The 22,444-nt window shown below is 41.3% G+C and overlaps 1 protein-coding gene across 7 annotated transcripts in view; it reads right to left on the bottom strand.

Moving 5' to 3' along the window:
* The window catches only part of htt (huntingtin), a 184,871-nt gene that overhangs the window by 86,406 nt on the left and 76,021 nt on the right, over positions 1-22,444 (bottom strand). For all 7 annotated transcript variants that reach the window (XM_052019338.1, XM_052019340.1, XM_052019339.1 and 4 more), the window contains 11 exons: positions 22,266-22,363; positions 14,729-14,868; positions 13,064-13,127; positions 11,416-11,513; positions 9,605-9,751; positions 8,065-8,185; positions 5,985-6,127; positions 4,749-4,900; positions 3,233-3,432; positions 2,364-2,490; positions 1,265-1,392 (listed from right to left, as the gene is read on the bottom strand). In XM_052019338.1, the coding sequence (XP_051875298.1) occupies positions 1,265-1,392; positions 2,364-2,490; positions 3,233-3,432; positions 4,749-4,900; positions 5,985-6,127; positions 8,065-8,185; positions 9,605-9,751; positions 11,416-11,513; positions 13,064-13,127; positions 14,729-14,868; positions 22,266-22,363 (1,418 nt within the window). The remainder of the gene's footprint in view (positions 1-1,264; positions 1,393-2,363; positions 2,491-3,232; positions 3,433-4,748; positions 4,901-5,984; positions 6,128-8,064; positions 8,186-9,604; positions 9,752-11,415; positions 11,514-13,063; positions 13,128-14,728; positions 14,869-22,265; positions 22,364-22,444) is intronic.

The following is a 22,444-nucleotide window of genomic DNA, read 5'->3' as shown; positions in this document are numbered from 1 at the left end:
GGAAATCCATTGCCCCTGGAGCAACATCCCAATAAATCTTTTCTGCACCATTTCCAGTGGTTTTGTATCATTCCCAAAGCGTAGTGCCCAGAAGCAGCTGAGTATCACCAGGTCAGTAAATGCCCCTCCAATTTTGTTTTTGACAGCTGAGACTCAATTTTACACGACATAAATAAAACCTGCAAGAAGAAAACATTGAGTTTTCCAATTTTAGGTAACTCCCCTCTCCGGTGTATTCCCCCTCTCTCCCTCTCCTTCCAATCCTCCTTCGGTCCTCCCATGTTTGTCCACGTTCCCTCCCCCCAGCCCCTCATCACCCATCTTTGGTCCCCTTCCCCATCCTGATTCCATCCACCCATTACGCACGTACTTCACCCAACGGGCACCCCCACCCCCAAAACTACTCCCCAACCTGGTTCTGGCTCCATTTCCTCTAATGATTCCCATTCTCACCTTCCTTACCGATCAGGTTCCAGCACCGGTCGTCTGTCTCCCTCCAGCAGCTGTCTCCACCTTCTGCGTCCTCTCTCCCCACCTCAATCCATCGGCCATTCCTTTTTTCCCCTCTGCCTCCATCTATCATCCACCCGTCTCCCAACACCACCCCTCCATCTCTTGTACTTGGCTCGACCTTATCATCCTTCACCCTTCCTCAGACCACCAATAACCTCGGGCCCGTCTCACCCCTCCCCCTCTCCTCCTTCTGCTGGTTATCTCCACTCTCAGTCCTGATGCAGTGTTTTAACCCAAAACGTCAACAAGTTTAAGATCAGGGGCAAGAGGGACATCGGGGCAGCTTCTTCACACAAAGGGTGGTGCGTATTTGGAATGAGCTGCCAGAAATATTGGGTGAGGTGGGCACATCAGTGACATTTAAAAGCCATCCAGATGAATACATGGATAGGAGAGGTTTAGAAGGCTATGGGCCAAACGCAGGCAGATGGGACTAGCTCGCTGGGCAACACAGTTGTCATGGATGAGTTGGGCCAAAGGGCCTGTTTCCATGCTGTATGACTTTTTTCATGATTCTATAATCCCTTCTCTTCCCCCCACAGATGCTGTTCGACCTGCTGAGTTCCTCCAGCACATTGTTTGTTGCTCCAGATTCCAGCGTCTGCAGTCTCTTGTGTCTCAGTAAATAAAGTCTACTCGCCAGCAGCTACTACACATACACTGTGTTAATTACAGTTCACCAGAATGATATAATATATTGGGGGTGGGCAGCAGTACTGGATCCGTGAAACATTCACTTCTATGCCGGTACCTTGTAGTTTGCGTACGTAGCCTTCAGAACATCATGCAGCTTCAGATAAGGAGGCAGGTGGTAAAAACTGCCCAGCGAGGTGGACTTGTTGGCTGGTGCAGTACCGACAGCATCTGCAGGCCTGGCAGCTGCAATAGAACATATGAATGGCAGGAAAATATCAATAGAGTACACATTTAAAAAAAGCCTGCCCCATACTTATAGTGGCTGAAGGATTAGCAGAGAACAGAGGTCACAGATTTAATAATGACATTTAAAAGACATCTGGATAAATACATAGTTTCAGAGGGATATGGGCCAAACGTGAGCGAATGGGACTTGCTTGGTGAGCACCATGGTCAGCACCATGGTCAGCACAGATGATTTGGGCCACAGTAACACTGTGTTACTCCATGAGATTTAAAGTCAGTACTGGCAAAATAACCAGAGGCAACACAAGGATACTTTTCAAACACCTCAAATTGCTGAGATTGAGGATTGGCAATGGAACAAAATTCAATCGTAACTTTAAAGGGAATTAGATAATAGATCAAAACAGGGAACTGTGCAGTCACTCAGCACCCTAACTTGTGAGTACATCTCTGCTCCTTATTGTCATCAGGTTAACATCTAACCCTGCAGTACTTTGGGATTACTTTCTTCTCATGGACTGTGGTGATCTAAGGAGGTGATTTTTCAGTTCCATCTCAGGGGCAACTAGGAATTGGTAGGGAATACTGACTACAATCTCACATCCCATCAGTGCTGTTTAAAAAAAAGAATATGCATGCGTACGCACGTGCGTACGCGCGTATGTATGTATATGTGTGCACGCAAGCACTGTGTATGTATGTGAAACAAACAAGACACACACAGGCAGAGAAAGATTTAACATTTCAGGTCAATGACCTTTCATCAGTGCTCAAACTGAAGCATTAACACTTTCTCTGTTCAGCTGTTGCTTGATCTTCTGAAAACGGAGAACATTTCGTTCCAGATTTCAAGCCTGCAACTTTTTCCTTAAATTTCTTCACAGCTGAAGAAAAGCACATTTTGAGTTTATTTTTCTTTTGAAATATTGTTACTAGACATACCAATGACCTGAAGCAACTTCTCTCACCTGGACTAGATTCAGTACTTTTTTTGGGACTCATGGGTGCAGCTGTCTGTTCTGATGACTCCCTCTCCTTCGTCTTGCGTCTGATAGGGCTGAGTGATGGAGTGGTCGAAAGTGATGGTAGAGTTGCCTGGAAAGTAGAATTCAGCACAATTCCAACTGTGGCGTAAATCACTTATCATCAAATTAATGGTTACCCTTTTCGCCTACTTAAATGTGATAATTACAGAATCCAGCTGTAATGCACCAATTTTAAAAGGCAACTTTAACGCTTCACTATCTTGCAATGAAATAAGAGTCCAATTCCAGACACTTCACCAGGCTCTTTGTTCACCAGAAGTTGTCATTTAGAGGTTAATCTAAGGCCCTGACTATTATTTCAATAGGATGCGGCAGCTGTACAATCTCTCAAGACTTTCTATCATTCAGCAGATAATAGATAATCTTCTACTTTATATCGTCTATCTGCACCATCTGCATTTCCCCCTCATCTCCTCTGGGCCCACATACACCCACAACGATGTAGGTTTTGACCCGAAATGTTAACCATTCCTTTCCCATCCACAGATGCTGCTCAACCTGCCAAGTTCCTCCAGCAGATTGTTTGGTACCTCCACACCATTTCCAGAGGCAGTGTCTCGGTGCAAGCATTACTTGATTTCATCACAGTCCCGTGAGCTCTGAGACAACTTAATGTGTGTGTGAAATCCACAGACAGCCACAGGTGGGCAGCGATGTGGGTTGTTTGGATTGCCATGCACCTCTTCCGCTAGGAATTAGACTAAACCTAAAGAATGCTGCCACCATGTGCAGTGAAGCACTGTCTTAATTCCAGTCTCTTTCACCTGCTGACTCCAGCTTGATTCACATACCTTCAGTACGGGGCCGGGTGCAACATCATCAATCACATGTGCACAAATGTTGATGACCTTCATCAAATGAGAAAACAGCTGCTCTACCATCCCCACCAATGTCCTGTCAGCCAAGGCAGGCCATGGCTCTTCAAGCTTGGTGGTTGCACTGGTATCATCTTCATTGGCCCAGGGATTCTTCAGAGATTTAGGAGCAATGGCTATCAACATATAAAAAAGATAAAGGAAGATTAAGTTGATGGATTCAATTATTGACCCTCAGGGGAAAAAAATTGCAGTACATTCTTAATTGAACCACAGATACAATGTACAGTTAATAACACAAACACAATAAATTCACCACATTATATAGACATAGGTAAATGCATAATAAATACACAATGTAAATACATTATATATAATATGCACTAGAAAATCTTGCATGAATGTTATGAATAATACCTAGATTAATACCACACACAATAAAGTAGTATTAATAAGAAGGTCATTTATATTGTACATTGTATTGAAATACAATATTACACACACCAAACATTTGCATGTAGAAATAGCTTAAATAGATCCAAATTACATTTGAAGTGAAGTGACTTATTGAGCAAGTATTACATCTAGTTTGTGTGAACATCAATTTACCAATTGGAGGAAGATGAACAGCCAGGTTGGATGGAGAGCTATCTCCCTAAATGTCTTAGGGGGTTGGTGTGCTAAAATCTGTTGGACCACCCCGATCCTCTGATTGCTATCCAATTACTCTACCCATACACATTAACAGAATGGTCCTTGGTTTAAATGACTCATCTTAAAGTTAACACCTTTAGCTACACCATGCTTGGTACTACAGTGGAACACAGTCAAGAGTCAACATCCGCACGTGGTCTGAAATTACAAGTAGGCCAAGATTGGCTTCAGATGACAGATTTTCTTCCTCGTAGAACCTTGGTGAATCAGATGGGTTATGAAAATCCAGTGTACATCACCGTCACTGATTGTACCTTGGTATTCCAGATTTATCTGAATTTATGCAATTATCTGAAATTATCCGATTTATGCAATTATCTGAATTTCAATTCCTCAGTGCCGCAGTGAAACTTGGCCTCATGTGCCCAGAGCAATAGTCCAGATTTCAGGACATGTCCAGTAATTTATTTACTGAGCATCCCAGAGACTAAATGAGAAACTGGCTACTTGAATGAAGGACTAAAATGTAAACCGAGTTTGTGGAACCAGTCCTCCTACCACACCGCTCAACTGGTGGGAATCAAGAAGATAAATGAAATTTGCAGATACAATTACAATGTTTAAGAGAACTTTTGGACAAGTACTTGGATAGGAAAGGCATGTAGAGATATGGCCTTAATGCAGGCAAGTGAGGTTTAGTGTAGGTAGGCACCACAGTCGGCATGGACAAGGTGGGCTGAAAGGGCCTGTTCTGTGCTGTAAGGTTTGATGACTGCCTGAGAGAATAACAGCAAGTATGCTGCCAAGCAACTAGGAATTTTTAAACAATTCCACTTACCAGCCAGCAAGTTTCCAGATAATATTAAGGCATCTTGATGAGAAGAAAGATCCAAAGGAAACCAGGCTGAAGAAAGTAGAGACAGTACCATATTGACCATCCCCACAGTACAGCTTTTGCGGGAATCATCGGTTGGACTGTTCTGAGATAAACTAGGAACCAAACAATAAGCAGTGTTAACTTGACGAACAGCCTTAACTTAGGGGAAAAAAAATACCACATTCTAAGTTCATGAACAACTGGAATGTTATAGTTACTATCATTCACACCGGGCACATTTATGAGAATGCAATTTACCTGCCTTACATGACCAGTACAACACAATCCTAGGACTCCACATTAACCTTGCACATCAAGAATATTCTTTCATTTAGTGACCTTTCACTCAACTGTTTTTGAGCTCCAGAGCTGCAGATTTCTTTAAAATACCTGTATAAAGTGCAAAACTCCACCAAACCCACTTCCATACTAGTTAGAGGGGATTAGGAAGACTCGGATACACAAAGAGTAACTGAACAACATTTATGACGTTTTAGATTTACTCGTGTTTATTCTTACACTCTATGCACCTTCATGAGGAGTGACCTTTGTAAGCACAGCTGTTTAATTCAGAAACAAAAGTGTTTAAGATGCAATGACCGACAATTATGAAGGGGAACCAACAGATTGGATTGCCAGAAAACATTCAGATAAATTGCCATACAATAGGGTGCTGGACAAAACTGGACCTTAAATCAGTAAGGGATTTATTGGTACAATGTTAAATGTAGGCAGCGCAATTAGACTTCAAAAGCATATCACTAAGCATCAAGTAGGCTGTTGTTCTGAGGCAAAAAAAAAAAACACTTTCACTTCTATTGCTGATTTCTTCGTATTTAAGGGAATTATAAAATATATACTTGAAGTGTTTTAAGTTCCATTAGGAAAAAGCTAGTGTACAAAATGGTCCAGAAAGTAAAAACATCATGATTTCTATGCATGGACACTCAAAAGGTTCATCTCAAATTACCCACTCTACTGTTTTAGCACAAGTGTTCTGGTCATTGTCAACTGGTAAACACCTCTCTTAAGAAGAGAGCTGAATATCAGAAAAACACATTAAGCATTGGCGGACTAATCATGGGGATTTAGTTCAAGGCATGATATTTCAACACTTAACCAGTAAGAAAGATTTGTTGGAACTCAGAACAGACCAGCAAGATCTTTTGGTGACGATAGTGAATTCTATTCCTATACCTGAATGAACGCCCCCTGTTCTTGTAGAGATGGACTCTGGACGCTTGTGAACTGCTGGTTGTATACCCACAGTGCCAGCCGATGCTCCAATTACACACAGGATAGTTCATGGACAGCAAACACAACACCTCACAGCAACCAAGCTGCAAATAAAACAGTAAAACAGATGAAAAAGGGCTGGTTAAATGGCGAGAAGAGTGAACAGATGGATGTTAAGATCCTTTTTGCCAATGCACATCTTGCCCTCATAGTAGGAAACTAAAATTTCTGAAACTAGGATTTTTCTCGTCAGCAGATCCAGGGAAAGAGGGTCACAGGTCAACAGAAAGTACATACCACAGTCACCCATGCCTCAACCTGAACTCTCTCTCTACTCAATCCCTGTAGCACAATTTTCACAGATACAGATGCACCCTGAGACAATTGTAGATGGCAAGATACACTCAAGTTAATAACTTCCCTGAAACTCCAAGAGGAACTGACCAAAAGGATCTTGGCAACAAGAAAGCTGGGATCTTTTTCCCTAATGAATTTCATACACAAGCACAAATTAGTTCACTTTAGGTGGAATAGTTGAAATATAGTAATATTCCTAGTTCTTACAATGGTTCTATTCTAAACATCCATCCTGCAAAGATGCAGTAACTTTAAAGGGACTGTAGTCCACAATTTTCCTTGATCCCAAGAGGGCATACTATTTTGTACAGAAAGATTAACTTTTTGTTAATATATACAAATTAATAAATTGATCAAATTTAATTCATGTGGCATCAGAAATGAGCAAATTTTATTATCTTCAGAAAAGTAATTGCATGCAGGCTTTTTCCCCTCGGGTTGGGTGAGACTAGAACTCGTCGTCTTGGCTATCCCTCGAGGTAGAGGATGATGGTCTTCATTCCGTTGATCTATTTATGGGCTCTCAAGTGGCTTATGAGTCCGATCTTGGCTCTGAAAGTTCTTCCACATTCGGGACAGGTGGTTCCAGATCGCAGATCGGGCCTTGGTCGTTGCTGCCTCTTTCCATTTTCTTCTTTTCCTCTAATTCTGCACATCTGTTGGCTTCGAAAGTTGCTGTTCCATCTCGGATGATGGTTTGCCAGAGTTTCCTGTCCTTGGCATTGGTTTCCCAATTGTTGATGTCGACGTTACATTTCTTCATGTTGGCTTTTAAGACGTCTCTGAATCTGTTGTCCGCCTCTTTTACGTTTGCCTACTTTAAGCTGGGAGTAGAACATTTGTTTCGGCAGACGTTTCTCTTTCATCCGAACATGACCGCTCCATCTCAGTTGGTTCTTAATAATGGAGGCTTCAATACTTGTTGTTTTTGCTTCATTTAGCATGCTGACGTTGGTTCTTCTATCTTCCCAGCTGATATTTCAAAGACAGCGTTGATGGAACTTTTCAAGAACTAGAGGACATATGTTTAGGGTGAAAGGTGAAATATTTAAGGGGAATCCGAGGCAGAACTACTTCACTCAGAGGGTGTTGAGAGTGTGGAATGAGCTGCTATCTGGATGTGGGTTCAATTGTAACATTTAAGAGAAGTTTGGATAGGTACATGGATGGAAAGGGTTTATAGGGATGTGGTCTGGGTACAGGTAGATGGAACTAGGCAGATCAGGTCAGCATTGACTAGATGGGCTGAAGGGCCTGGTTCTGTGCTGTAGTGCTCTATGACTCTAAAAGAAAAAACTACCCATGAAGCCCTCACTGAATAGTGCTGAGTTCAATTGCATCACAAACTTCAAAGAGCACAACCTCCCATCTCTCCTCAATGGAGAATTCTCTTTTCCCAGGAATCAATCTAGGAAGTCTTCATCCTCTCCCAGGCAAGCATATCCTTCCATAGGTGTGGCATCGCCAAAGCCCTAATTACAAAAGATCGCCTTACACTTATTTTCCAACTTCCTTGCAATAAAGGACCATATACCATTTACCTTCTTAGCTACTTGATAACTGCACTTTATGTACTAGGATACCAAAACCCTAGTGAAGAGCCACGTTTAAAACATCATCTGTTATTCTGCAAAAACTGTCTTAAACTGGACTCTGTTCATAAAAGTTTTCAAATAAAACTTACTATAAGGGCTCGAGAAGTGGATGAAGTTAATGCATGAGATACTGCAGTGATAACACGGGAGAGATTATTCTCTATCGTCACGTCTGTGGTACTCTGTGAAATGTTGAATCCTCTGTATGTTCTGGAAGATAATTTTGCACAGAGGTTAATTCAGTGATCAAAGGAAAGGCATAGTACATTTTTCTTTCACCCAGAGAATGAATTCAAAAGATTTAACTATTTTGTTTAGTTGTACGATCTTAAGCACCAAGAGAAATTTAACCACATGTTCAAACAGTAATTGAGATTGTAAGCATGCTGTCAAAATTCACAAAAGTTAATACACAACATGAAACTCAAATAATGTTGTAATATTCTTGTGTTTTCAAGCCCATATAATGAAATAATGTTGAAACTGACATGCTCAGGGTGGGTCATAGCCATGAGCCATCAGTTCAAAACAATAAGGCTTCATTAATAAAGAAAACCTCCCCAAATAGTAAATATTAAAATATAGTTACCACATACTAGCTCCCAAAACATGATTTAAAAAAAAGGACAATGCTCTGACCTGCCGACATCATTTAGCCCTGAAAGGAATAAGTGAACAGGTTGCCAGCCTGTTGGGCAATAACCAATGCGTCTGACAAGTTGCTTAGTGATGAATTTACAGAATGCTTAATGATATGGGAAGATCATCATATTCTTTCAACTTTGTCAAGAAAGCTCAAGCTCTTTCCACATTCTAGAGATATTACTATTAAGTACCTTCTAACTCATGTAATTAGTGCAATCAGAGAAAAACGAGTTCTCAACCGAGATGCCCAGTAAACCTGAACTGTCAACCATATCTTTCTCCACAGGTGCTGCTTGACCTGCTTAGAATTCCAGAATTGCCTGTTTTTAAGTTCAGTTTTTTTAGCACCTGCAGTCTTTATGCTTTTCTAAATTAGTTCTCCTTCATTAATCAAATATGTGCAATGATTAGTAAGGGTGTCAAAGGTTACAGGGAGAAGAGAGGAGAATGGAGTTGAGAGGGAAAAATAAATCAGCCATGATCAAATGGCGGAGCAGACTCCTAGGGCCGAATGGCCTAATTCTGCTACGAGAAAGATATGGTTAACGTTTCAGGTTTACTGGACATCTCGGTTGAGAACTCGTTTTTCTCTGATTGCACTAATTACATTAATTAGAAGTTACTTAATAGCAATATCTCTAGAATGTGGAAAGAGCTTGAACTTTCTTGACAAAATTGAAAGACTATGATGATCTTCCCATATCATTAAGGTCTAAATTATACAGCTTGATATGGAGCCTTCAGAGGAACATTATTAGGTTAAAAACTAGCACTGAGCCACAGGAGAAAATATTAGAGCAGAGCACCAAAGCATAGTTGAAGATGTAGGTTTTAAGGTCACCTTGAAGAAAGAGAGATGAAGCAGAGAGGTTCAAGAAGGGGATTTGCAGAGTTGAGCCTGTATGGTTTAAAACATAATAACTCATGGCAAGAAAATAACAGGAATGCAATGGTTAAGGACAGTCTTCAATGAGTGTCACATACCTGGTGATAGCGCTCACTGCAAAGTGAGAAGTTGATTGGGTCTCATGCATGAGAAGCTGCAGATAGGCACTGCTTTGGTCTCTGGCTACTGCTACCACTGGATCCGACTGTCCCTGATCACAGTCAAAAAATAACCGGGGAATAAGCCTGCAATGACAAAACAAGACGAGTTAAACATATACAAGAGTACCTGATTTAAGATTTCATACAAATGCTTAAACTAACAGTTAACGTACAAATGCATGTACTAAACGTGCACCAAATATATACTCAAGACATTGAGACAAAGAATGGAATTTGAGCATTTCCCAGATCAAAAATTCAGTATCAAATATTTTGAATATTTCAGGAGGCAGATGTCTCCAAATTAAATAGATTAACTGATTGATTTGATGATCCCTTTGACATATGGAATTCTCAGGGAATCGGGCAAGAACTATGGATGAAAGTCTCAGGATCAAGGGTCAGACATGTAGGGTTGAGACGAGGATAAAATTTGTTCACTCAGAGCCACGAACCTTTTGAATTCTCTATTCTAGAAAATCATGGATGCCTGGTTGTGAGAGTATATTCGATACTGTGGGAAGAAATTATGGAATAGGGTGGAAAACTGGAGCAGATATAGAGGGTTAGTTGTGATGTTAGTGAATGGAGGAACATACTTAAGGGCAGCATAGCTTCCTACAACTTCTTAAATTACATCCTTATGATCTAAACCACGAGCAGGAGAAGGGCTGGATATTCTGCATGAAAGACTCAGGAAGATGAATGCAAATGGCTTTCAGGGAATGAGGCAGCATTGGAAAGGGAACAGAAAGTAAGAGTACTGCTAAGTGGGAAAAGAATTACCGAACTATCTTGCGACAGTAAGAATCATTTATCTGAAGTAGCTTCTCCATACTTTTCACATTTTTCTTTCAAATATTCCCTTTTAATAAGCTGTTGTGAATTATCTTCCCACCACTGCCTCTGGCAAGGTATTCCTTGTCTTAATTCTTTCCAAACTTCTCTTACAAAAATCTTGGATCGCTGTTCTCAGATTACTCTCACTGAACAGTGGAAATTGGTTTTCACATTGACATCAACAAATCCCTTTAAATAGAAAATTTGTGCATGCTTCTTTTGAAAAGACACTAGGCTCTCATAACAGAAGCCTCTTAACCTTTGTTTCATTTTAGTGACATTCTTTTGCACTCTTGAGACTTGACATTCTTTCTAAAGTTATCAGACTTGACAAACAATTATTCAGATTTAACAACACCTGCTTGATTTCACAAACCCTTTTCCGAAATAACAGACCCCATTCAGTCATACAGCATGGAAACAGGCCCTTCAGCCCAACTAGTCCATGCTGACCAAGATGCCCATCTAACCTAGTCCCATTTGGTCGTGTTTGACCCACATCCCTCTTAACCGTTCCTATCCATGTACTTGTCCAACTGTCTTTTATTTTATTTAAATTCAACTTGTATGATTTTCATTTAAATATAGCTTTTATCAACCTGCCCTCCTATATTAACTCAGCTGGGAAAAGGCTTTTATATGAGTAATCAAAGATAATGGCTTCAGACTTCCCAATAATTAGCTGGAGGGAATATCTGTCTGGTGAACTATTTATATATAGTGGAGGGGATCAAGAGAGGTAGTGAGCTGAAGTCACCAGGTACAAACGCTAGGAAATTATGTTAAGCAAATTCTCAAAGAGATGGTAAGTGTGTGTATTGTTTTGTAAGCATGAGACCCTCAGCAACTGTGTGGCTGAATGCCTCTCGACACTCCCTACATCTCAGTGCATCCGTCTCAATCATTACCTAACGAGGGTCGTAGCCGCCACGTGCCGTACCCGTGGATCTTCATCTCCAAGTAGATTAATAACGTCATTGATGGCTCGCTCCTGAAGTTTCAGCATCTTCAAAACAAATAGGCTTGGATTAGATAGGGAACAAAAAGCACTTGTATTTAAGTGCACTGTTAAAGGTTAAGAAGTTTTAATGTGACCAGGGAAGAAACAGTTTTGTTATTTAACCTCAACAGACTTGGAGATTTACAGATATCACAATGTACTGGTTCCTCAAATCACAAGGTCTTTTTTTTAAACGAGTCATAAAAATGTATGACATGGGTCACGTGCCTGCTAAGTTCCAAGCTCAGCACTTGGTCTATAACCTTGGAGATCAGAGCTTTTAAAGTACAGATTCAAGTTCTACTAAGACTCAGAGTAATACAGCATGGAAACAGGCCCTTTGGCCCAACTCATCCATACCAACTATGGTGCCCACCAAGCTAGTCCCATTTGCCCACATTCCTCCAAACCTTTCTTATCCACGTACACGTCTGAATGTCTAGAATAGAGACTTTTTAAAAATATACAACACAAAAGCAGACCATCAGGACCAATGAAGAACTTAGACTCCACCCACCCTACTTCATTTCAAGCTTCCAGTTTAATCTCCTAACAGAGAAGAGCAGAGGCAACCTGGGACAGAACAGCCATGATTATATTGAATGGCAGGGCAGCTCTGAAGGGCCGAATGACCTACTCTGGCTCCTACTTTGTTGTTCTTCTATTCCTTTCCCCATCCCCAGTTGACTCTTCACCTCAATCACTCCATGGTCACAGGTTTCATATTCTACCTACTCCCTCCACAAAGAGGTTGTTCATTCTGTTTACCATCTTACATTTATAATGCCCAAGCATGCAAATGCCAAAAAAAAAGCAGCATTGAATTTCCCAATAGTCAGTAATAAACCAAACAAACTCTGGAGAAACCTCTTGACCTAGTGCAATTAGAATGAATAGGGTTGATTGATTTGAAGGAACGCTGGACAAATGCGAGGGAGAGTGGATAAGTTTATGGTGACTGGGTGGGAAAAAAAGATGGGAGAAGATTTGTGTCATAAGGTCTTACAGCATGGAAGCAGGCCCTTCGGCCCCACTCATCCATGCCAACTGTGTTTGTGTAGCCCAGCGAGCTAGTCCCATCTGCCCAGGTTTGGCGCATAGCACTTGTAGCGATTAGCGTAACGCTATTACAGCGCCAGCAACCTGGGTTCAATTCCTGCCACTGTCTGTAATGAGTTTGTACGTTCTCCCTACGTCTGCGTGGGTTTCCTCCGGGTGCTCTGGTTTCCTCCCACATTCCAAAGACATACAGGTTAGGAAGTTGTGGGCATGCTGTGATGGCGCAGGAAGCGTGGCAACACTCACAGGCTGCCCCCAGAACACTACGTAAAAAAGATGCACTTTACTATGTTTCAATGTACATACCTTATTTTATAAACCTCTCCTATCATGTACTTATCTAGATAGCTTTTAAACATTGCTAACACAAAATCTGGCCCAGAGCAAGGCTGAATGGCCTGTCATGTTGCAATTTATATGCAAGTAAAATGCAATCAGATGCATTTATAAAACATACACACAAGAATACGTGCAAGAAATGACAAAAAAAAACTTACCCCAGTGTAGTGATGATGACCTCTGTGAAGTTCTACTGTTTTCCTTTCCAAGAAGCTTACTAACCTGAGAATCAAAGGCTTTATCAATGCTCAGTTCAATGAAACAGGGACAGTGGTCAGTTTTATTTTCTCAGCAATGTTAAAGACAGAATTTATGGCATAATCTCTGCCTCAGTTTTAAAACTTTCATCCCAGCACTCAAACTGCTTCATATCCTACCCCATCTATGCAACCTGCTCCATACCCTACCCCATCTATGCAACCTGCTCCAAACACATTACATGCCTCAAAATGTAGCTTACAAATTCTCTTTCATTATTGCTGAATGTGCTGTCAGCTGCACAGCCATCAGCCGCCAAAATCTCCTCAACAACCCTCTTCACATCTCTATCTTTCAGATATCCCAAAAGCCATTCCTCAAAACACCTTTAAGACCAACCTTTTGGTCAGATCTTTGCTCGGGACAAGCAATAATTCATGAGAGGCACTCAATGCACTACTGAGCGTTGGATATTTCATTTGTACCATATGTAACTCCAAATCCTTTGATGTGGTTGACCATGAAGTAGCCAGAGAGCCCAATGAGGACAGATAATAAATTCTGGCCTTGTTGGTGATGTTCACAACCCACATACAAAAAAAAAGTCAAGGTGTACTGACTCTCTGAAGTTTGTCTCCAGTTAAAAGCCATCCACCACTTTCTCTAAACACTTAACTTTCCATTTTATAAAGTCCACGCTTTTCAAAAAAAATGCTATTAAAGATTCTTCCAACAGTCTTTCTGGTTGTACATTTCAAGTATTAAAACCAATGTGTAAAACTCCACTAATATCACCCTTCATGCCTCCGATGATTAAAGTTATCTATTTACCACTCACTAATCAAAGGAAACAGTTTTTCCCAAATACATTTACTTCACTATTGCTGGGTCAAAATCCTGGAACTCCCTCCCTAACAGGTTTACCCACAGCTCAAGGACTGCCACGGTTCAAGACAGCAGCTCACCATCTTCTGAAGGGCAATTAGGGATGCGCAATTAAATGCTGGCTCAGCCTGTGAAACCCACATCCCTTGAATGAATAAAAAAAAGTCTTTCAATTTTAAATACTTGTAAAAGTTTCTCATCTGAGGCTCCATTGAGATACAAAAGGGGTGCCGTATCTTTGGAGGAGAGGTCTTAAAATAAGACATTAAACAGAGGCCTCTCTTGTTTTGTCACTGGGATGCAACTGATCCCCTCAGACAATTCCAACAAAGCACAGAGGTGTTAAAGCTCCATAATACGTACCTCCATCATACAGATCTCTTAACAATGTCACCCAATCAGATTTATCTGCTCATTATCATATTGCTGAGCCATACCTACCAAGTTTCCTTCATTACAAAGTTACGCTTTGAAAGTATTTCAGTGGCTGCAAAGTGTTTTTCCTTTTTTAAAAAAAATCAATTTTTTAGGATCTGGGCATTGCTGGCAAGGTATTAGCAAATACCTTTAAAAAATTTCAATGAATGAGATCCAATGTAATTTCTCAATTTAGATGCTTTAAAATTCTCAAAGAATTCTATTAACCATATCATACATTTACATAAATGTTACATTTGTTCCTCAGTTTAAAATAATATGCATTGTTTCCAGCAAGTGAGGTAGTCAGACAACAAGCTTACCTGAAGTCCATCTCGGCCAGTGTTTCTAACAGCTCGGTCCTCACCAACCAGTAAGAATTATTTTTCAAGTTCAGGAGGTCAATAATGAGTTGTAATCCCAGCTCACTGTAGCTGCTGTTGCACAGGCTCGTGATGCATTGCTAGGAAGAAAAGACCAGATGATAACCACAGCAAATTTTAAATTACCTGTGGCAGTAACAAGTGTCACAGGTTGCAACTCTACTTCCCAGATTACACTGTTTTGAAAGGTTTAAGGGAACCAGAGAGGCAACTTTCTCACCACACAGAAGGTTGTAGGTAAATGGAACGAGCTGCCAGAGAAAGTGGTAGAGGTACAATTACGACATTGAAAAGACATTTGGACAGATGCATGGACAGGAAAAGTTTAGAGGAACATGGGCCAGATGTAGGCAAATGGGACTAGCTCAAGATGACACCTTGGTCAGCATGGACAAGTCAGGCCAAAGGGCCTGTTTCCATACTATACGACTATGACCAAAACCAAAAGGACACCGAGTACGAGTGCACCTTGTCGTGGTGGAGAAGCTTGCGTGGTCCTGAGACCTCGAGAGCAATACCGTCTGGAGCTATGGTCCTGGTAGGGTTACCCATGGCGGTAAGGTCGATGGTGAGGTCCCTGACAAAGAACAATCCAACCAAGACCTCAACGGTGGAACAGGCAGACGAAGTTATTTCGAACTCAACAGCTGTGAAGGCGGATGAAGGCTGCAACAAATTCATCAGCTCCAATCGTCGTGGTTTCCATGCCATTAGAATCAGTCGGTTGATTTGAAGTATTGTGTGCTTTTTGTAGTGTAACATCAAGTACACGTTAAACAAATACACGCACAGGCGTCTTCGCTCTGTGGGCTTTGAATTTTCAGAGCCAAGATTGGATTCATAAGCCACTTGAGAGCCCATAAATAGATCAACAGAACAAAGACCATCATCCTCAACCTCGAGGGATTACCACAACAACGGCACTATGACTGAACAATGATATGCCCACTGCTTGAAAACTCATTTGAGATATTAACTAAATTGTGCACACAAGATAACCAAATTTCAAAACCTTGGTAGGTGAGGAAATGCAGAAGTGCAGATGGAGATTATCCAGCACACGTACATTTAAATCATCTCAGGCATAGGGTACTGTGTACAATTTTAATCTCCATTTTCATAGAAGGACACGTTTGGCTTGGAGTCATGCAGGAAGGTTCATTATGTTGATTCCCGGGATGAAAGGGTCCATTTACAAGTTTGGAAGTGGCCAATTAAAACTGAGGTCCATAGGAACTGTTTCTCACAGAGGTACTGAATCTAAACTCTCCTCCACCTCTTTAAATCCGAAATAATTGTGGAAGCTAGGTCGCTGGAGGTATTTCAAGAGGTGGAGGGGAGGTGAGGAAATGGAAACTGTGTGTGTATTGGATTTGGACTTCCAGAAGACATTCGATAAGGTATTACATTAAAGCTTAGTGCATGCTATTGGGGGAAGTATGTTAACGTGGCTCGAATACTGTAACAACATCTCCTCCTCGTTGACAATCAACACAGGCACACCTCAAGGATGTGGGCTTAGCCCACTGCTCTACTCTCTCTACACTCGTGATTGTGTGGCTAAGCAAAGCTCAGACGCCATCTATAAATTTGTTGATGACACCACTATTGTTGGTAGAATCTCAGATAGCAACAAGGCAACATACAGGAGTGAGATGGATTGGCTGGTTCAGTGGTGCCACAACAACAACCTCACACTCAACTTCAGCAAGACTAAGGAAATGATTGTGAACTTCAGGAACGGGAAGTCAGAAGAACACACACTAATCCTCATTGAGGGGTCAGCGGTGGAAAGGGTGAGCAGCTTCAAGTTCCTGGGCGTCAACATCTTGGAGAATCTATCTTGGGCCCAACACACTGATGTAATCACAACAGTTAGGAATTTGAGGAGATTTGGTATGTCAGTAGATGTACAGTGGAGAGCATTCTGACTGGTGCACAGGATCGCAAGAGGCTGCAGAGGGTTGTAGACTCAGCCAGTTCCATCACGGGCACAACCCTCCCCACTATCGAGGACATCTTCAAGAGGCAGTGCCTCAAGAAGGCAGTATCCATCAACAAGGACCCTCATTATCCAGGACATCCTTGCTTCTCGTTAGTACCATTGGGTATGAGGTACAGGAGTCTAAAGATCCACAACGATTCAGGAACAGCTTTTCCCCCCTCAACCATCAGATTTCTGAACAGTCCATGAACCCTACCTTGTTATTCCTTTTTATTTTGCACCTTTTGTTTTTGTAATTTACAGTAATTTTATATTTTTGCATTGTACGGCTGCCACATATCAACACATTTCACGTCATACAAGTCAATGATAAATCCAATTCTGATTGGGATAAAAAGATGGAATAAATAGATCTTTTCATATTGAAAACATGCAACTAGTGGAGGATCAGTTCTTGGCCCTCGATTATTCATGACTTGGAGAAGTGGGCAGAACATATAATATCCAAGTTTGCTGATGACATGAAAATAGGTGGAAGGGCATGCTGCAATGAGCAATATTTGGACTCTGTGACATGGATAGATTGAATGAGTGGGCGAATACTTGGCAAATGGAGTTCAATACGGGAAAATGCAAGGTCATGCACTTCAATAGGAGGAACCAAAAGGCAGATTATCGAAATGGATGCAGAGTGACATACAGAGGGATCTGGTGTTCTGGTGCCCAAATCTCAAAATATTTGCGTGAAAATGCAGCAAGTAATGAAGGAGGCAAATGGCATATTAGCCTTTAATGGAAGAAGTTTGGAGCTTAGAAATTGGGAACTATTGTTACAATTGTACAGGGTACTGGTGAGGCCGCACCCGGAGTACTATGTACATTTTGATTCCCTTTATTTAAGAAAGGGTATATAGTCCAAAAGAGATCCAGTACACTAGTTCCTGCAATGAGAAGATTGTCCTATCACAAATGGCTAAAAAGGTTGGACATGTTCTTTGGAGTTCAGCTGAGTGAGGGATGATTTTATTGAAACATATAAAGCGGACATGACAGGGCAGATGCTGAGATGGAGACAAGAGACTACAGATGCTGGAATCTGGAGGAAAAAAAAACAAGATGCTGGAGCAACTCTGCAGGTCAGGCAACATCTGTGGTCGAGACCCTTCATCTGGGCTGAAGGGAAAGGGCAGAGCAAGAGCAGAAGTGATAGACAGAAGGAGGGGAGAGTGCTGAGATGTTGGCCTTAATGGAAGTCTTGAACAAGGGGACATCAACAAGATATTAAACAGATGCACAGGATTTCTTCGCAGACATTGGTGAATCTCTGGATTTGTCTGTATTGGAGGGCTGTGGAAGCTAGATCACTGGAAGCATTTAAAGAGGTAGATAAAGATTTTTTTTGAAAGATTTGGGGAAATTGAGGGGAACTGGCACAGAGGAGGAGTTGAGGTCTGGGACAGGTCAGCCGTGATAACATTGGGACAGGCTTCAAGGCAAGGTGGCCTACTCCTGTGCCTATTTTCTTCTTGTTTACACACAAGGAGTCAAGGATATGGAGTGTGCAGGAAAGTGGTGTTGAGGCCACGACTGGATCAAACACAATCTCATTGAATGACAGAGCGTGATCGGGCGACCAACTGGCCAGCTCCTACTCTTACTGAGGTTCCGCGATGTCAATTGCTGTTCTTTGGATGAGCCACCAGGTGGTGTTTCCGCCCAATCAGTGAAGCAACCCAGCAGCGTCCTTCCTGCCCAAGCCAACACTGCGATATTCAGCAACCTTTGCGTTATAGGTCGGGTGGACATGCTATAGATGATGATTGGATTGCTTTGAGGCCTTCTGCCATTAGACAGTGACACCCTGGTCTCTGCATCCGAGGATTTCAGGTCCTTCAGCTGGTAATTCCAATGCAACCTCCATTTACACATCTAGACATCATCTGCTGTGCTTTTCCTGAATTCACACACTCTGAGGTCATATTATTGGGAGTGCCGGTAATCATCATCTGTTCCTCCAGAGCTCTCTCCTGTGGTGTCAGGTGAATCCGGTTTGCCGTGAGATAGATTGTATTTGACGTCTTGCACAAGCATTAACATCTATTGTCAGTGTATGGCCGGAGCAAAAGACCGAAACTTAAGCTGGGTGATTTCTTTTTGTTATTTACCACAAGTATTCACAAATATGGAAAATTAAATAGACCTTGCATGCTATTTCTATGTACGTGACTTCAAGTCTCATAAACCACCGATGTTTTAGTAAGTTAAAGTAAAAGCTACATTGATACATGGCTAGCAATGTGGCTGGAATCAGAGACCTGGAGCATGGGCTGGGTGTGCAGTTGTCGAGAGGGTCAGGAATGTGGGAGCCTTGCAGCTGGAGCCAGGGTTGGAAACTAGTTGTGCTGGCACCTCTGTTGTTTGCTGCTTCATTACTAACTGCTAACTACCAGTTGCAATGGATGGCAAGAAAAGTCTGAAGCCAGTCTATCCTCCATTTAAGGATGCATAACTCAAACCAAATCACACATATTTTGACAAGCTGAAATATAGTTGTTATATCTATCGAGGGGTTGACCACTATACATCATTGCAGCCTTAGCGACACTGCCAACGGCCTTAGAGATACCTGTGTTTTTTGTTGTCCACAAGAAGTCTGCTTCCCTATCCCTCACAGATAATGAAGACTTGTAAATAATTTACAAGTGTAGTTACTTTATTAACCTGTCCAGCACTATCAAAGATCTGCTCTTGCACCAGATTTAAAACTGGTGAATTGTACACCTCGCACCCAACTGTACTGAATTTCATCTGCCATGCATTTCTATCTATTCCACTATCCTACATCTGTTCTTATTTTTCTGATTGTTAATTTCTCATCTCCAACAAATACCAAACTCTGAAGTTCTGCCCTGAAACCACTTGGTTATTAAATCAAAAAGAAAAAAAAAACTACAGATATTGGAAATCTGAAAGAAACACAAAATGAAGAAATCACCCAACTTGAAATTTCTATTTTTATTCCAAAATTGCTAAGTGTTACTAACAACAGCAAGAGTCACTAGTGAACTCCAGCTAGTGTATATTTCCTTCTGGCTTGAAAGAGCATCAGAAGTACAAGTTGGTCACTTGGTCCATCACACTTGCTCTAAAATTAAACAAGACAACTAATTTTACCCCAGTGCCACTTTCTAGCACTAACACGATTGCCTTAACGTGCTGGGAAAAGAAAAGCCTAATTTTCAATTTTGAATATATTCATCCAATGAATCTCCACAGGCCTCTTGGGCAGAAGATTCCAAGGACTCACAATACACTCAGTAGAAATTTCTCCTCCTCTCAGTCCTGAAGACCAACCCCTTATTTTGAGATTCTGATCTCTGCTGATTGTTTTCAGCATTGTTTCAGATTTCTGTTATCAATAGTTTTTGATTTTCTGTACTGCACTTTGACTCGTCTAAATCATTTACATACTGAATAGCCCCAGCACCAATCCCTGCAGTACTCAACTGGTTACAGTTTCTCAATCCAAAAAGTATTCTTTAATCCCATTTCCAGTCTATTAACCAATCCTCAATCCACACCAGTACATTAGCTCCAATTCAACATGCTCTAATTTTGTTTAGATCATAGAACATTACAGTACAGGTACATGTCCTTCAGCCCATGATGTTGTGCCAAATTAATTAACCTAATGACACCTAATCCATTCTCTGCATATTCATGTGCCCATCTAAGAGCCTCTTAAACACCTCCATCATATCTGCCACCACCACCACCCCTGGCAGCGCATTCCAGGCACCCACCACTCTGTAAAAAAAAATTTGCCCCGCACATCTCCTTTGAACTTACCCCCTCTCACCTTAAATGCATGCACTCTAGTATTAGACATTTCTACCTTGGGTAAAAGATGATGGCTGTCTACTTTATCTATGCCTCTCATAATCTTATAAAGTTCTATCAGGTCTCCCGTTAGCCTCTGCCGCTCCAGAGAAAACAACCCTAGTTTGTCCAACCTCTCATAGCACATGCCCTTTAATCCACGCAGCATCCTGGTAGACCTCTTCATAGCCTCCACATCTTTCCTAAAATGAGGTGACCAGAAATGAGTGCCATACTCCAGATACAGTCTAACCAGAGAGTTTTATAAAGCTACAACAGTTTAATAACTTTTTGTATGGTGTCTTATCAAGGGTCTTCTGAACGTCCCAATGTATTCCCATTACCTATTCTGCAGGTTATGACTTCAAAAAGTTAAGATTTGTTAACCACCATTTCCCTTTCATAAACCATATTTATTCTGTCCGATCATGTTATTATTTAAGTGCCCTGTACCACCTCCTTAGTTAGCAACACTCACCACAATTCTATTTTCTTGCCCTTAACCAATTTTGAATCTAAATTCCCCTTTTCCTTGTTGCATATTTATTATGTGGTACTTTGTCAAAGGCCTTTTAAAAGTCCATATAAATATCAAATGCAGTGCTATCAATATTCCTTTACCTCACAAAAGATTGTTATCTAAATACATTTGACATGAAATTGGTGCTACCTCTTTGAGATTTGCTTGTATTATCCAGGTAACTGTTAATTTTGGGAACTATTGATTCGAACTTTCCCCAACACTGATTGTAAACTGCTTGGTCTGTGAACCCCAGCTTTATCATCATCCCTGTTTTTGAACAAGGTTTATGCATTCTTCAGTTTTGGCCCTTACTCCAAGGAGGAAGACTTTGACAGTACTTCTGCAATTTTTACCCATAGCAACCTTACACACATCTCACCACAAGTAGGTAACATTAACATTCTAAGTGCTGCCAGCATCTCTAGTACCTCCTTTGGTTACTTTGTCCATTTAGCACCACAACCCTCTAATTTACTGTATCCATAAGACAAAGAAATTAATAACCAACTAAAGCTTTTCCAAAGTCTTTTTCCTTGGTAAACACAGATACAAAGTTTAATGCACCTCATTTTGCTTTTGCTTCCATTATTCTATATTCAATTTGGTGCTTAATCAGCCCCTCTGCTTCAGGTTTAAAGCACAATCCCTCCATTGCAAAGCTACTCCAGAAATATTCTGACAGCATCTATGGAGGGAAATGAACAGTCAGCGTTTCAGGCCGAGACCTTTCATCAGGACTGGAAAGGAAGAGGGTAGAAGCCAGAATAAAAGAGTAGGAGGTCTACACTACCCTTAGGACCCCCACCTTTTTATTCCCGCTTCCTTTCCAGTCCTGATGAAGGGTCTCAGCCTAAAAAACGACTGTTCATTTCTTCCACAGATGCTGCCTGACCTGATGAGTTTCTCCAGCATCGTGTGTTCTTTGCTCCAGATTTCCAGCATCTGTAATCTCTCATGTCCCCAGTACTGCTCCAATCAAAACATACTACTAAAAGCTATTGCCTGTCATGATAACAAAAGTTAATGAAAGAACAGAAACAACACAAAATTCAGCATTAGTGAATATCCGAGAAGTGAGTTAATACAAAGTTATATCATATTAATTTGGTCTCCAGAGAAGCAACACCTACCCTTACTGCAGCACAAGCCATTTTGCAAGTTACAGATGACTTATCCTTCAGGGTTTTCTGGAGTAAAGGCACACAGTCCTCCAAAGTGACGCCATAGCCTGTAAAGAAAGACAGCGAACAAGTCCATGAACTGATGTGCTCCAGGAAAGAATTTGCACTTAAACATCAATCACACCACA

Source organism: Pristis pectinata, chromosome 7 (assembly GCF_009764475.1).
Source record: "Pristis pectinata isolate sPriPec2 chromosome 7, sPriPec2.1.pri, whole genome shotgun sequence".
Lineage (NCBI taxonomy): Eukaryota > Metazoa > Chordata > Chondrichthyes > Rhinopristiformes > Pristidae > Pristis > Pristis pectinata.
The sequence above is the reverse complement of the archived record's forward strand: the minus strand, read 5'-3'. Positions and strand labels throughout refer to the sequence as shown.